We start from the raw sequence: 17,656 nt of genomic DNA, 5'->3' as shown, positions 1-17,656 counted from the left end.
ATAGCGTTGTTTGCATTCCCATGTTGGGTATAAGCTTTATGTGCATACTTTTCTTGATTGGGCCACCCACATGATGTCAGCTACTAGGAGTTTGTACTGTCATTTTTAGAATTGATTCCCAGAAACAGTTCTTGAATGGTTCTATTGGTGGGGTTGAGATACATGAGTTTTTTTGCCATTCTGCACAATGATGATGACCATAGAAACTTGGAATGCTGTCAAATACTTCCTGCCTCAGTCCAAGTTACTCTACTTTGGCCCTGACACACACAAAAAAACCTTCAGACAGCTAAAAAGCTCCTTCGAACTAGAGCATCATTTGGACTGTAATGCAAGATATCAAACCATCTTCCTCTCCCTTATCTTGTACAGGTGCTGCATCTAGCTTACAATGGACACATTTATTGTGCTCAGTCCTTATTTTGTACTTTTAAGGGCTACACTGCCCATGGTTTTAAAACCCCTGACTGAGCCGGACGATCCAGCTGAGTTTGACTGGAACAGGGCATCAATCCAGTCCGAGTAGCACTCAAGAAGCTGGATTTGCAGAGAAGCAGTAGTGATGTGGGCAACTGGTCACAACTCGCCTAAACTGACCTGGAGTGGGGTCACCAGAGGTTCACCCAGGGTCTTTCACACATGCAGGTACAAAAAAAAATAAAAATAAAAAAAGAAAAGAAAACAGCCCAAGTTGCAGCTGATGCTGAGAGAATCCTGGACCTCAACTATAATTCATGTGTTGAGCTGCCACCTAGACCACTAATGCCGAGTGTTGAAACACCACAAAAATAACAAATATAGTTAATAAGTAATGCACCTAGGCATCTTTAGTAAGCTTTTAATATAGGATTAAACTCTTTTCTCCTTCCTTTAATATTTATTTGACTCATAATAATAACACCTAGTTCTAGACAATGTAAATGAAGTAACCATGGTTTTTTTTTTTTTTTTAATTCTTTAGTTGAATCATACTCTTCTCTTTTCCTTTTAATATTTGTTTGACTCCTAAACAAGGATCAAGTTTAAATATTTTTTTCTCCATTATTCCTTCTAGAATGACTAAACTTGCATTTCATTTATTTTGCCTAGTTTCTATCTTGAAATATCCAGATTCTGAAGCTTCTCTCCAGAATTCTCACTTAAACACTACTTATCTTTAGTTTTGTTAGTCAAGACACGCCATGGAACTTCCTTTTGGATATGTCTATTAAGTGTATCAATTACTTGAGCAAAAAGATAATGACTCAAAGCAGACGGTCATGTACGCCTATAGTGATTGGAAATTCCCTATAGTCTCTTCCTATAATCCTAACATGACTTGATACTCATTGCTCCATTGTTCATATCCTTAATGACTGATTACCTACTCGTTCGCTTTTTAGAACCTTTTGTAGGATTTCCTTAGCTACCTATCATAGGCTTTCTCGAAGTCAATAAAAACCATGTGCAAATCCGTCTTTTTTCCCTAAGCTTTTCCATTAATCTTCTTAATAGATATATTGTACCTTCTATGGTTGATTTCTTTGACAAAAAACCAATCTGATTTGCTAAAAATATCATTTCAAATTTTTTTCTTTGTTCAATCACACTGATGTAGGACAAGCAAGGCCTTGGGAAGAGCCATGTTGGAGAGTGCTTAAGAAGAATTAGATTGATAATTTTTGGGTTTAATTGGTAATTAATTATATTAGGGCAGCTTGGTGCACAAAGCACCCGCTTATGCGGGGTCCAGGGAAGGGGTGGACCACAATGAGTCTATAGTATGCAGCCTTACCTTGCATTTTTGCAAGAGATTGTTTCCATGCCTCAAACCTGTGACCTTTAGGTCACACGGTGACAATCTTACCATTGCGCTTGAGATTAGTGATCATGTTAAAGTTACTCAAGTTGAAAACACAACAAGCAAGGCAATGGAAGTGTTTGAAGACATCCAAAGTCCTTCAAACATTCCTATTATAGAGTTTGTCATCTTTGATGAGTTCATTGATGCTAATTCTCGAGTCAAGTCTATGGTGCTGCCAATGGAATGTGATTTCTTGCCTCATTCAAGCATTGGCTTTCGGAAAGTTCAAGTTTGCTTCTCCATTTTGATCCTCCAAGATTTCAAAATTTGAGGCCAAATTTTTTTTAACTGGGGAAGAGTTGATGTAGGACAAGAAGTAAGACCTTGGGAAGATCCATGTTGGAGACTACTTAAGAAGAATTGGATTGATAAGTGTTGGGTTTAATTAGTATTTTAATATGTATTTAGTATAATTAGTATAGTATTATGTGTATTTTGGGGGCTTGTTTGTGGTATTTGTGTATTCTAGGGGTATGTTTGTAATGTAATGCAGTTTTAGGGGTTTTTATGTAATTTCATGTGAAGAGGCTTTCTTATAAACAGCGTGTGAAAGCAAGCCTTAGTCCCACTAAGTGGGGTCGGCTATATGAATCATTTTCCGCCAATTTTATGTGATCATGGACCATTTCTTTTGATAGATTCAAGGATATTAAATCCTTACTCACTATCTCCTCTCAAGTTATTTTAGGTCTACCCCTACCCCTTCTACTGCCCCCCACAGTAACTGAGCCACTCTTCCTCACAGGTGCACTATAAGGCCTACGTTGCAAGTGTCCATACCATCTGAGTCGTCCCTCCCTTATCTTATCTTCTATAGGAGTTACACTTAACTTACCACGAATATGTTCAGTCCTTAATTTATCTTTCAATGTTATATCACTCATCCATCTAAGCATTCTCATCTCGGCAACTTTTACTTTTTGGATATTATGTTTCTTCGTCGCCCAACATTCTGATCCATATAGTATAGCTGGTCTTATAGTTGTCCTATAAAACTTCCCTTTCAATTTTAAGGGTATTCTACGATCACATAGTACACTTGAAGCACTTCTCCATTTTACCCAACCTGCTTTAACTCTATGCATTACATCATCTTCAATTTCTTTTTCAGCTTGCATAATAGATCCAAGGTATCGAAATCTACAAGTGCTATTTATTTGTTCATCATCAAGTTTAACTTTGTCTCTAATATTCCTTCTATCATTACTAAAATTACATTTCATATATTCTGTTTTATTTCTACTTATCTTAAAGCCTCTAGATTCCAAAGTTTCTCTCCATAATTCTAATTCAGCCTCTACTCCGTCCCTAGTTTCGTCAATTAATACAATATCATCTGCAAACAACATACACCATGTAACCTACTTTTGAATACTCTTAGTCAATTGGTCCATTTCTAAAGCAAAGTACACCTATGGTAATTGGAAATTTTCTAGTTTCTCCATCTATAGTCCTTACACTAGTCATTACGCCATCGTACATATCGTTAATGACATCGGTATACCTACAACATACATCCTTTTTTTCTAAAATCCACCATAGAATTTCCCTAGGTATCTTATCATATGCTTTCTCAAGGTCAATAAATATCATAAGCAAGTTCCTCTTCTTTTCCCTAAACTTTTCCATTAATCTTCTTAAAAGATAAATAGTTTCTGTGGTAGATCTCCCAGGCATAAAACCAAATTGATTTTCTGAGATCTTCGTTTCTAATCTTAATCTTTGTTCAACTACCCTTTCCCATAGTTTCATCGTATGACTCATAAGTTTAATTCCACGATAGTTATTACAATTTTGAATATCTCCTTTATTTTTGTATATAGGTATTAAAGTGCTATTCCTCCATTCATCTGGCATTTTCTTAGTTTTTACAATTGTATTAAATAAATCAGTTAACCATATAATTCTGTTATCACCCTAGTTTTCCCATTTTTCATCTTTTTTAGTGCAAACTTAACTTCGTTAACTCTAATTTTGCGAATAAATCTTATATTTTTAGTCTTTTCCTCGTTTGACAATTCTAAGTTTAAGCCTTCTATTTGGTTTTCATTAAACAACTTACTAAAGTAACTTCGCCATCTTTCTTTAATATCTTCGCCCTTAACCAAGACAATATCATCCTCACTTTTTATACATTTTACATTTCTTAAGTCCTTGCTCTTCCTTTATGCATCTTTTCTTGCCGCCTTATATTTTTCTAAGTTATCTCTGTTTTTACATTTTTGCCACGTTTTATACCAAATTCTTTTTGTCTTTATGATTTTTTGTACATCTTTATCTCACCACCAACTTTCTTTGCTATTCAAGAATGAAGATTCACCTAAAATCTCTTTTGCTATCTTTTTAATAGAGCTAGCTAATCTATTCCAAGGAGTATTTGTATCTATCCCATCCTCTAAGTTCCAATCCCCATCTTTGATCATTTTATCTTTAAATTTTATTATATTTTCTCCTTTTAGGTTCCACCATCTAGTTCTCCTACACTGGTTTATTTTATCCTTTTTCTTCCATTTTTTAATACATATATCTAACACTAAGACTCTATGTTGTGTGGTTAGGCTTTCACCTGGAATAACTTTACAATCCTTGCATGATAAATGATCTACCCTCATAGTTAAAAAAAAAATCTATTTGACTTTTATTTTGTCCACTTTTAAAGTTTATTAAGTGTTCTTCTCTCTTCTTAAAGCAAGTATTCATTATACTAAAATCATATGACATAGCAAAATCTAAGATCATCTCCCCTAACACATTTTTGTCTCCATATCCATATCCTCTCTATGTATCCTCTCATAATTTTTATTATCTCTTCCGACGTGTCCATTCAAATCTCCACCTATAAATATTTTTTCAGTCCCTGGCATGCCTTGTATAATACTATCCAAATCTTCCCAAAATTGTCCCTTCCCCTTCCTTATTCTCTTCTAATTTCTCCATGGCTGCAGAACCTTGATGCTGCCCCTGCATCACACACCTTTCCAGAGTTTTATTTTATAATTTAGTTCCTCAATAATTATTACAATTTGGAATATACACACCTGCATTGCATGTGTTTATTTATGTGTCTCTCTCTATCTCAAATAGAATTAGTAATGCTATAACTGTGCTGTCTTTTGTGTTAGAACATATATTTGGATTTTATGATCAGAAGTTTGGAGTTGATTCGAATATAGTATGTTACTTTTAGATGTAGACAAGAAGCCAGACCATGGGTAGACCCTTGTTGGAAACTAAGTCAGCAGAATAGGATCAATAGTTTTGTTAATTAATTAGTTTATTATGCGTGTCTGGTTTAATTTGTAATGGTTATGTGTATTTGGGGGTTTTTTTTGTAATATTTGCCATTCTTTAGCAGCATATGTGTACTTTCTTGTCTTATAGGCTTTCTTATAATAGTGTGCAAAAGCCATGTAAGAGGTGGTTTTTCGATGAATTTGAATCGAGGTGAACATGATTTCTCCCTTTGTATTTCCTTCCTTCTCTTCCTTCTTCCTTCTTCATCTTCTTCCCCTCTTTTCTCTTCTCTCCCTCCCAAATTATGTGTTGGCTGTAATTCCATGGTGCTGTTCGGCATCATTTCTTTTGGGAGAGAGTAACTATTCTAATAAAAACTGAAGGGAATTATGATTTCTTTGAACCATCTTTTGTTGTTGTGAGCCAATATATAGTTTGTTGCATTAAAGCTTGAGGAGGCATTTCCACCCTTTTAGATGCCCTTAGATCCTGATGAACTCTACATATTTTGCCTGCAGAAAGTTCAATCATGAACATTCAACCCTTCTGGATGCTGCTGGTCCAAGATACCATATAACTTCCTGACTCTGAAGGAAGAAAACAACAGGGACAGCTAGCTGGTTCCCTCCTTAGCCCTACCAACCTTGAATAAATTGAGTCTTAAGTTTTGCAATAACTGTATTCTGAGGTGGAATGTGAGTTATGCGGATAAATTACCTAAGAACATGTATTAGTCTCTTATAAAGCTTTGCAGAAGTCGTAGGATATATTTATATTTGTATTAGGAGTTTCACTTCAAAGTTCTATATGAGTTTTTTTTTCCTCGATTCTGGCTGCTCTTTCTAGCTAGTACATTTTCTTTTATTGAAAAGTCAATATCTCTTGATTTAATTTTTGTTCAGAATTTAGGTTATAGGAATTGTATTTGATGAATAAATACAGAAAAGGATCAAATATAACTGTAATACCATTCAAGGGTTTATCTACTATTGATTTATTATCTTCATACTGGTCAGACATTGAAGTTCCCCTGCTCCCTTGCATTTTTGATAAGGGAGGCTCGTACCTCTGCCGTTGATGAGGTTTCAAATTAGTGCTTATGTTCTAGCTGAGTTCCATGTGAACGCTAATACCTAGGTTTTAGTGCTCCTGCCGAAAAAAATCTTCTAACTATTGTTACGAATCTACTGAAAGGACTGTCAGTCAAGTCTGAAAGTCCAGCGTTCCCTTTCTTTGATAATAAAAGGTCATGGTTTTAAATCGCCGTTGCGGGTGTTGCGGGACGCGGGTATTATGTAACGGGAAGCGGGCGTAATGGTTGTGAATTTTTTTCATGCATGCACAACCATGCCAAAATTGAAAAATGAGCATGAAATCCATTAAAACATGATTTTTAATGAATTTTGACTTCTTTTATTCATCCTATTCATGCTTTTTAATAGGTTATATGATTTTTGTATTAATTTTAGTGCGCTGTTTACAAAAAAAAAAAAAAAGGCATATTTTTTTATAATTGCATTACTTTAATGGGTAAAAAAGTGTAGAAATGTAATTAAAATGAAGAATTAACTAATTAAAGACATAAAATTGCTAAAAATGAGTCAAATACTCAATATACACATACATGAATTTGAAAAATGATTGTTATCAATAGTGGACTACATGAATACAATATTACAAATTTATAACATAGCACATGTCACCACCAAAAAGAATGAAGTGGAGGGTCTTCATAATCTGCATCTCTATCTTGAGATTGGGATTGGGAATTATCTCCCCACCTCTGTGGAAATACATAGCTGAATATACCCATGTTTACGTTATTTCCTTGTTGCTCCTGAAAATCTACTAATGGTGAAAATCCAATTGATATAGGAGGTGCATAATCTCCTCTTGACCATATAGGAGGTGCATAATCTACTTGGGGCCGGGGCTGGCTTTGGGTAGTGTGTAGAAGAAGACTCACTAGATCCTGATCCACTAGGATAAAGATGAGATGCATAATAGGGATCATAGTGTTGAGGTGGTGGATATGCTGGATGAGGTCCATATGATTGTGATGATGAATCATCTAAACCAAAGTTGCCAAAACTACGAATCACACCATATGAATCTTTGGCCAAAGTACCATCTCGTTGTCGGTGACTTCTTCTAGCTTGTGCTAAGTCATAATTTTCAGGTATATCATGTAGTCCATGACGACTAGGAGGATATGTATCCCCTACAAATGATGATCCTGTGTCATACCCATAATCATATCCTACACCGCCACCGCCACCGCCGCCTATCATCATCGCTCGGTGGGCTCAAACCAAGATTGTCATTACTTTGTGTACGTTCAGGGATTGAACTTGAATCATGCACGTTGATTGGTGGTTGATTACCCCCTTCTATAGTACCACCAACCTCTTCATCTGACAATTTGAGTTGTCTTGTCTGTCGAGTAATGGCACCTCTCTCTCCTCTAATCATATTCTTTGAAAATATAGTCCAAATTGATAAGGTTGAAACTATCTTCAATTTCCTGTTAGCTTCTTCTCATTGTATGTCTTTAACTCTAACCTCATGTTGTAATGTACTAAAACAAGTTTTTTGTAGTCTCATGTACTTTAATCTATTTCTTGTTTTTGTATGAATGAGGCTAAAGGTGCTTGCTCCAATTACGCTCACAGTTCGAAGCCAATGTGGTCTAGCTAAGAACTCTGATTGCTATTCTTTGGAGCTCAGGAGCACACATGCCATAATGAATCCATCATTAGATTGCATGAATAATTAAAGAGAGTTTTATGTCAGTATAGCATATTTTTCAAAAGTCAAATTTGAACATAAAAATGACAAAATAGATCCATTCATCCATTATTTAGCTATATTTATCAGGATTTGCTTGTTTCATTGCCCTTTGAGCCAGTGGGGTTCCAAATGTCTCCTGCCTATCCCAATACAACAACAACTAAAATATGATGATTGTGAAGTATAATTAATTAATTAGATATATTAATATATATTTTAGAAAGCATTACAAAATATTGAAATAATTCCTTATTCAATTCAATAGAACCAATACTTACTTGATTAATAGCCCGAATTTGAGTATTTATATTGGGTACTAGCTTGGTTTTCACTTTTTTAATCCCATCCATGACTTCTTTAACAATTGCAGGAGAGGGTGGGGCACCATAAATAAATTGGGGGTTCAAAAAATATCCTAAAAGTAAATTTACAAACATATTAATCAATAATAGTGTTTTAATGCAACTATGCATAAATTAAAAGTTAAAATAATAAGAAATTGGATTTTATTTACTCTTACCAACAACGTGCAAATCTTGGTGCAATTGAAAACTCCACCAGCTGTCAATAATTTTTCAATAGTCTTTGTAGAATCGGCAATCTTTTTGAATGACCAACTTCACCCTATCAATTGCCTTGTATGTGAAATCCATGGTTGGTTTTTCATCGCCATCAACCAATTTAAGAACTTTCATTAAGCATGCCTATACTTTAATTATATTTGAGGCATTTTGCCAAAACTCTTTTCCTAAGATAATCTTTTTCGTATCATATGTTGGGCTTGATTTTGCCATCCCAAACCTTGAGTTTTTCCAAGTATCAGATGTGAACATTTCCCTCAATGCTTGTTTATGCCGAACAATAGTCTTTAAGGCAATAATGTTGGTGGCAAATCGAGTGATGGCAGGGCGAAACAACTCTCTATTATTCGTGAATTTCTTCTTGAAATTCACTATCCATGTGTGGTTGTAAATAAAAGAGGTTATTGTTCTTGCATCTTCTAAAACCTTCTTCACGTTACTTTTCTTACCAATATCTTCAAGAATGAAGTCTATGCAATAAGCTGCACATGCTGTCCAGTAGGGATTAGGCCTCTTCGGCATTAATAATTTCTCTTTTGCCTTCATTGCAACTTCATTATTAGGCACTACTTGGACTACATTCTCCTCTCCAATTTCTTCAACCACTTCATCCATTAATCTAAAATGAAATTATAGATTTAATAATTAGTACTACTTAATTAAAAATATACAAGTCTATAATACTATTTGCATATACAATCAAAATTATAAAATTACTTGAAATTATATTCAGTTGTTCAACTTGGCACATCAGAGGCATTAACTGACTTATGAAACATGGTGCCTTTATTGCAGTAAACTAAAGAGTTTATTATGTGTTTTTTAGTTGGTCCTGACCAACCATCACACATAATGGTTGCACCTCTCTTCCTTCCAAATTCCAGCAAAAGAAAATATATAATCTTTTATTTCCCGATGCTCTTGCTCCAAATAAATTTCAGATATCTCATAGGGTGATGTACCCTTTATCCCCTTTCCAACCTCTGCAGCAACATCAAACATAGACGACATAAATGGAGAGTCAGCTACATTTGCTGGAATTCAATTATAAATTAGAAATTTTCTAACTGTTTTTCCTAATTTACTTCTTTAACCTTTCAGTACCTTAGTGTTTATTTTTTGTTGTTTTGCACTCTTGCTTAATAGGATCCATTGCACTTAGTCTAGCTTTAGGGGCATTGGGATTAATCCATTGTCGTTCATTACCTCCAGCTTCTCGAACACTATAAGATTGAGTTCTACTGAAAGCTCTAGCACCACCACTGCCAGAGCCACCTCCCTGTTCATAAATATTACCGTATCCAGTTGTTCTTGCTCGAAATCTGTCTTTCTTCACATTGTTGTTGTGATTGTATGCTTTCTTGTCGAGAAAATCTCATTCTTTCTTCTTCCGAGTCTTCTTCGTCACTCAAATTCTCAAAATCTCTTCTAATTTGAGCTTCCACTTCTTGCCTTTTTTATTTTTCTCTTTTCTTCTCAGCATACTGTTGTAGATGTTTCATCATTTGTTCTCTTACTTGTATGGTTACATTTGAGCATCCAGCCACTTGACCTTTTTTATGTGCCAAGTATCTTCCCACACAACTTACACATACTAATATGCCTGTTACCGTCCACCACAGTACCAAAATGCCATCCAATATCCTCACTAGGTAAGTTCACATTTCCTTTCTCACGTCGCATCTTGATAGACTTGATTTGATGATCTCTACACAAAACACATAGAAAATAGAAAGTTATAGTCCATATAGAAAAATGAAAGATATAATATAATTAGTAAGTACTAAATAGTCCTTCTAATTCTAAATATTTATTACATAAAAATAAAATATAATCTTTGATTAAAAATAATAAGTAGTGTTTATTTAAAATCTTTAAATAATTAAAAATTTAAAATATTAGATATTTCATCTATTAATAAAATAAGTCATAAAATAAAAAAATATTAATTATTTATGTACAATATATTCATTTTAAGACCATTAACTTTATTTCTCAAATCTTAGCAATTGGAAATTTAGGATTTTAGGTAAACCTTATATAATATATAATATATAATATATAAATAAAGTTAAACCTGACATAATATATAAATAATATGATATATAAATAATTAAAGCAGTATATAATATATAAATAAAGCTAAAACTGATATAATAAATAAATTAAATAATATATAAATTATTTACTAATTTAGGATTTAAGAAAACAAGAGGGGAAAAAAAAGGAACCTGAAAAGTAAAGATTAGAGAGAGAGATGAGGAAATTAAGGAATAACTGAATAAGGTTGTGCGCGCTGGAGCCTGGAGGAGTCTTGAAGTTGAAGGAGTCCACCGACTCCACTCCAGCTCTCCAAGATGGCAAGACCCAAAGTCTTGAGTCTCTCAACTCTCTAACTCTTGAAGACGGAACTACGGAAGACGAGAGATGGGGATGGCGAGTGCTGATGACTAGCGGAGGGAGCTGCTGCAGGACGTACTGGCAATGACTCACGCAGCTGCTGCAGGGCTGGCGGCGACTGGCGGAGCTGCTGCAAGGCTGGCCTGCGAGGCTGTGACTGCTTGAGGGGGGCATATTTTAGGCTTTGAAGTTCAAAATCAGAGAAATGGAGGAGGTGAACTGGTGAAGTGCTGCCCAACTGCAACGAACAGTCCTTATTCTTCAGCTTCCAACAACAAATCAAAGGTACGTTTTTTTGATTTCAGTATTTGGAATGGTAGATCTGCCAAGGTTGAGTGGTTGGGAGAGGGGGAAAGCAGGGAATCATGAGAAAGTTGGGTGGATTTAAAGGAGACAAGCAGAGTTGCTGAATCAGAGTGTCAGACGGTCCATAACGGACTGCTACCCACTGTAACGGAGCATAATGTTTACGTACCGTTGTGGTGGCGTAACTGCCGGTACGGCCGTGAATTTTTTTCTCCCCACAATATCGGTCTGTAACAGTTTCGGTCCCCTCATTTTCCGTTACGTAACGGATGTTATTTAAAACCATGAAGAAGATGCATTAAGAGAGGAAAAAGGGAAGACAACCTAGGGAGGATGAGCAATCCGCAAGAGCCTCAAGTGAAAAGAAAAACGAAAAAGAAACCTAATAAACAATTCAAATAAGTAATCCTCTTTTTAAACCCTTGCTCTCATGATTCACCCACCCAGCACTTCTAATTCGCTAATGCAAGCTGTTTTTCTTCAATTTCCTCTTACCCCATCCAGGCGAACTTCATTACCTCCAAGACTAGATAGCTACAAACCCATCTCATTGGACTATTGTTAAGCTTTGAAGTTCTTCTGATCAACCTCATCTACTCAAGTGGGCAAAATCCTATCCTTGCACAGCTGCTCCTTTTACCCGTTCCGTCTTCAAATATTTAAACACTAAACCAGCTAATCTATGATCAGAGGTGGTGTCACGTATGATAAATCCCCAAATAAATCTCTGATTATTCAGAAAGAAAGCCACACTGTTCTCGAATCTCATCCAAAAGCAGACTGGTCTCATCTCATCCGCCAAATCACATATCACCCCATTTTTCCTTACCTTTGACTCCTCAGATCTGCAAATACTCTGCAGCTCAAAACATGCAGAAAACTTCAGCTTAGCCTTTACTCTTTTTCTTAAAAAACTGTACCCATTTTTCCAATTTTGGGCTGAGGCTTTAGAGGTTTTGCACATAGGCTGGTGTTCCTAAAAATTTTAAGGCGCCAGGACCCCTCATCATCTGAGTTGCTTGAAGGCATGCTGAGCACCAGCCTGAATAAAGTGAGTCACTAGTTGAAAAATTAATTATTATTTTATGCAAAAATTTAATGAATGCTCCTGTCACTAAATATCATCATCAATGAAGGCTGCCATTCAAAACTTAATTCCCATATCATCAAATACAGACCATCTTTCAAATATGAGCTTCATATAATCAAATCAAGACTCATTCACAAGAATATCATCACAAGCTTCATATAATCAAATAAAGACTTATTCAGAAAACTATCATCACTAAACACACATGCGCTCACTGTGCAATAAGCAAACAATTCTCATTAGAATTCCTCTTGCCATCATGTTCTATCTATTTGTCACCACTACAATTAGTCTTCAATTTCCTTCTTTCATCAGTGTCCTCTTCAATAGTCATTCTTCTGAAACTTGAAGTTTGGATCTTGCTCGCTGCCTAGTGTACATCCTCGTTCCTGTCGCCCCAGGTTTCCTTGCCATCTTACACGTTATATTGTCATCATCAAAATATCAAATCATCTTCTGCAGCTGAAGTGTTGTCGTTAGTCTCCACAATCAACTATTTTTTACTAACATATATTCAGAGAGATAGGATTCTTGACATTGTATGAATAGTAATAAGAATTAGATCTTTATTAAACTTATGCACATATATATATATATATATATATATTTTTTTTTTTTCGGATGAGAAGACTTATACACATTAGATCATGTAGTCTTTGATGCCCTAATCTGAACGCTTCTCAGTATCTGTTTCATGAGTTCAAGAATTAACTTGACTTATTTTGTTTAGAATTTTTAGAATGTGAATGCAGGCTTATTGTGTTGATTGAATTTATTTTTATTTTTCTTATTTTTGTATGAGGATTTCCTGTCTTCTTTGTTGTACCTTCTCTTTCTTCTTTTAATATATTTTCTTTTTCTATCTGGGGAAAAAAACTACTCCATTATGCATTGAAAATTTCAGTTTAGCAAATATGGGTAAAAAGCATACTCACATATCAAACACACCCCACTTATGTTTCAAAACGAGCTGTACTGGAAGTTAAGCTTCAAATTTTGATACCTAGTTGATGCAAAATTGGGGCTGAATTTCCACATTAACTCCACCATTTCAGCTGTACATTTATAGGCAGTTATTAATAGCTAACTTTCTAATGTAGGGTATATATAAGTTCTCCTAGATTATTGCTATTCTAACAGGAAACTTTTATTTTATTCTGATTGCTGATGTCATACCAGACATTCAGCTTTCTTATACTGTCTTCAGTCATGATTTTATCATCCACATCGATGCTTGGAACTACCATCTTCGTATACTCTGATACAACCACCAAATTGCTTCTTCATCAAGATTGAGAGAAGGATGTATATGTATACACACACACTGGCAAACACACATGATTGCACATGAAAAATATTATGTAATATAAATGTATAATTCTTAATAAAGTTTAGAAATATTTTAAGATTAATTATTAATATATTGTCATCATTTAGTTTACAACTACTAAAGTATGGATATTTAAGCTATTTATAAAAAATTATGTTTTGTTTAAAATTATAAAATATAAACATAGACATGAGATACTATTAATTATGATACGACACAGATACAAGGACAACAAAGATTTTAAAAAATACAACATATGATATAACATGAGTACTCTAATTAAAATTATATGAAATATTAAATTTTAATATTTATACATTATGGATAAAAATTTTACTAAATATATAGACATTTATATTATTTTTTATATTGTAGAAAATATCAATACATGATTCTTTCAATAAAAATATAATAAATTTATTACTATTTATAAATTTGAATGTTTACCTGTTATTATTATTATTATTTGTTTACTTAGGGGCTATTTGGTATCACGGTAAAAAATTAAAAAAATAAAAACCAGAAACAAAAACTAAAAATCAGAAACCAACATGTTTGGTTAATATTTCTAAAGCTTAAACAAATTATAAAAATTAATTAAAAAATGCTCATTTTTATATTTGAATCAAATAATTTTTAAAAAAATGTATGATTAAAATAATAAAAATTAAAAATACTAATAAAAAAAAATAATTACAATTGTTTTACTTAATTTTATATTTTCAAAATTCGCTTTACCATAACAATCTTATTGTACATGACAAATTGAAAAATAATAAAAATATTGTGCAGTTAGCTTTTATTATTTTTTAAATTTTTTGAAATTTATTTGTATTTTATTTTAATTATATTTAAATTCATATGACCATTTATTTATATTTTAATTAAAAAGTGTGCATAAAATGAATAATTTAAATCCAAAAAAATAAATTTTGAATATTAGAATTTTTTGGTAACAGGTTGCCAAAATAACTGAAAAATCATAAAATCTGGTTTTTAGCTTTTTTGCAAACAACTAAAAGCTAACAATAAAAACAGAAAATTGGCAACATAAACACATGTTTTTTATAATATGTTTCTTTGCTACGCAGAAATGGAAGTAGAAAACAACAATGATACCAAACATGCTTTTAATTTTTTCTGCGCACACAATTTACACTTTTGGAGTATAAAAATTTATTTCTTTTAGAAATATTTAGTCTTTAAAAGATTATGTTTTTTTCTGCAAATTATTTTTCCGTTATTCATACTTTTATATATTGTAAGAAATTTGTTTCCTTAGGACCTTTTGTTTTAATTTCAAAAGATGAGGATATTTTCACATTATTCATACTTTTTATATGTAGTGTTTGTGTGTGTATATATATAAACTGTGGATTTAATTGATGATCTGGTGCATGCAACAGATAATAAATCAATGGATGTGTTTCCAAAGAATTAAACATTCAATTCCAAAGCTGTCATCAACACGTTGAGTTTCTTCTTGTGCAGATAGTGAATGTCCCTGATAAAGGAGTTCGGAAGCATATCCGCGGTGATAACATACAGGTATAATGGATAAAAATATTTTGAATTGAACTTTTTATTTACAAGCTTTAGCATGTTATGTGATTGCATACTTTAATTTTAGATTTGTCATTCTAAATTTTACTGGTAATATTTATTCTTCTACTATGATATTTTTTATTTTATTTATTTATTGTTTTGATTGTCCAATGTACGCAGCCATACCCTGCGTGCAGCTGAGGCTGTTTTTGTAAGTTGAGCCTATGATGCCCATAAAGCCCATGTTAGAGGTTATTTATGTCTTTTAGTATTATTATTTTTAAGTGTGCTAGTATGTTAATTAGTGAGATTTAGTAAGGGTATTATTGTCATTAGAATGTATTTAAATTGTATCATAAATAGATGGAGTGATTTATCTTCAAGTTAGGTCATTCATTTTAATCAAAATTTTTACATGGTATCAGAGTATGATCCAACCTAAACCCTATTTCTCTCAGCCGTCACCGAAAACGCCATTCCCGCAGGTGATCCTAGATCCACGTCCACCCCTCGTTATTTCACAAAACCAACCATATACCCAAAAACAAAACCCTCCGAAGCCTAACCTTTCGAAACCCCATCGCTGGAGGAGCTCCCATGCACTGCCACGTGCCGGCCAAATGCTAGCAGTGCCGACCCCACGCGTCGGCGCGTGAGTGAGTTTCCGGACACCTTTTTTTTTTTTTTTTTTCCCTTCCTCTGCCATGTTATGGTTCCTTCTCTAGACAATATTGGCAAGCTGTTGGGCCTGTATTTTTGCTAAAAAATCCAACCTTTTTTGTCCTTGCACTCATGGTACTCCATTAATCTCTGTTCAGGGTTTGTGAAGGCTTCTTTGTGAGTTGTTTGGAGCAGTGGCAGCGTTCGTATGTCTAGTTGTGAGGCTGTGGCAGTGCTATATCCGTTGATGAGTTGTTCACCTCGTCCGTGGTTGTGTCAGTGCTTCACACAGTTTGTGATTTTCCCAATTAGTTTTGATTGTTCTTGTTGTTTGACATTGGTGTGGCTGCTGATTTGTGAGTGTTGGGATGGAATCTATGAATCCCAAAAATTTGTTTCCTACATTGCTGCGACAGATAATGACTCAAAAGTTGGATGGAAAGAACTATGTTCAATGGTTTAAAGCTGTTCGGATTTATAGTTGGATTAGGAATATCTTACTAGTTGCTCCAATTTGATCCTTATGAGAAGAGGGAAGAAGTATGGGTTCAAGAAAATGCCTCGATTGTTTCCCTCATATAGAATTTGATGGAGCCACAAATTGCACGAATGCGTATGCATCTAGATAAGTGTAGGGAGATTTGGGATTATGTCAAACTACTATACTCTAGTAACATTACACGTGTGTATGATTTATCCTAGGAGTACTTTCAATTACAAAAAGGAGATAGGAGTATTGCAAATTATTTTGGAGAGATGAAGTGTATTCATGAGGAGTTTAACATTGTGCAACCTATAATTGCTGACGTTCGTGAGATGTAGAAGCAGAGGGAGCAAATGACAGTCTTTCGTGCTCTAGCGGGCTTGAGACCTGAGTCTGAGTTTGAGGCAGCTCAGTCCCAAGTACTTAGTAGTTCCAAGATGCCATCATTTGCTGATGTTTATTCTTGCGTCCTTCGTGGTTCCTTTAGCATGCATTCTCCTGCTCTTGAATTTGGCTCTAAGAGGACAACCTTTGCTACATAAGGTGATTCTAGTTCTCTACCACACAACAACAAAAGTTATTGAGGTGGTTCGAGTGGTTGTGGTGGTAAAGACGTACAAGGTAGAGGTACTCCTCACAAGTGCACTCATTGTGGACAGAGTATTCATACTATTGAGCAGTGTTGGGATCTCCATGGTAGACCTTCACGTGTTACCAATGCAGCCACCACTGACTCCTCACCTTTGGAGTCGAGTGGGGGGCAACATACTGTATCAATGCTAGAGGAAGAATATTCCAAGCTCCAGTAGTATCAAGCGTCACAACAAGCTTCTATTCCCATTGCATCTCTTGCCCAAACAAGTGATCCTACAGTATGCCTGTCATCCAGTACTTCTTGTCCTAGTCCTTGGGTCGTAGACTGCGCTGCCGCTAATCATATCACAGGTATACCTAGCTTCTTCTCCACTCTTTAATATCCTACAAACTGACCTTGTGTTACTCTTGCTGATGGATCCACCACTGCAGTTGAGGGAATTGGGATTGTAAATCCTACTTTTATTTCTTTTCCTTTGGTTTTGTATATTCCCAAATTTCCTTTCAATATTAATCCTGTTGGCAAGATTACTAAATCCATGAATTGTTCAATGACATTTTACCCTGATTATGTGGTTATTCAAGATTTGAAGACGAGGAATACGATTGGCGGAGGAAGTGAAAATGGTGGACTTTATCACTTTGAGCCGCTATCTCCTTCTACTGCCTGCTTGCTGCTGCCATACTTTTCCAAATTTATTGTCGCCTTGGTCATCCTTCAATGGAAAAGTTAAAATGTCATGTTCCTAGTTTGAGTTTTGTGTCTAGTCTTGATTGTGAGTCTTGTTAGTTGGGAAAG

The 17,656-nt window shown here is 34.5% G+C and overlaps 1 protein-coding gene across 3 annotated transcripts in view; it reads left to right on the top strand.

The window, feature by feature from the left end:
• Positions 1-17,656, top strand: part of LOC131163328 (CLP protease regulatory subunit CLPX2, mitochondrial) — a 48,546-nt gene that overhangs the window by 18,820 nt on the left and 12,070 nt on the right. For all 3 annotated transcript variants that reach the window (XM_058119900.1, XM_058119901.1, XM_058119902.1), the window contains exon 8: positions 15,066-15,122. In XM_058119900.1, the coding sequence (XP_057975883.1) occupies positions 15,066-15,122 (57 nt within the window). The remainder of the gene's footprint in view (positions 1-15,065; positions 15,123-17,656) is intronic.

The sequence above is a fragment of the Malania oleifera genome, chromosome 9 (genome assembly GCF_029873635.1).
Source record: "Malania oleifera isolate guangnan ecotype guangnan chromosome 9, ASM2987363v1, whole genome shotgun sequence".
In the NCBI taxonomy this organism is placed as follows: domain Eukaryota; kingdom Viridiplantae; phylum Streptophyta; class Magnoliopsida; order Santalales; family Ximeniaceae; genus Malania; species Malania oleifera.
Note: the sequence above shows the minus strand (reverse complement) of the source record. Positions and strands in the feature narration are given on the sequence as shown.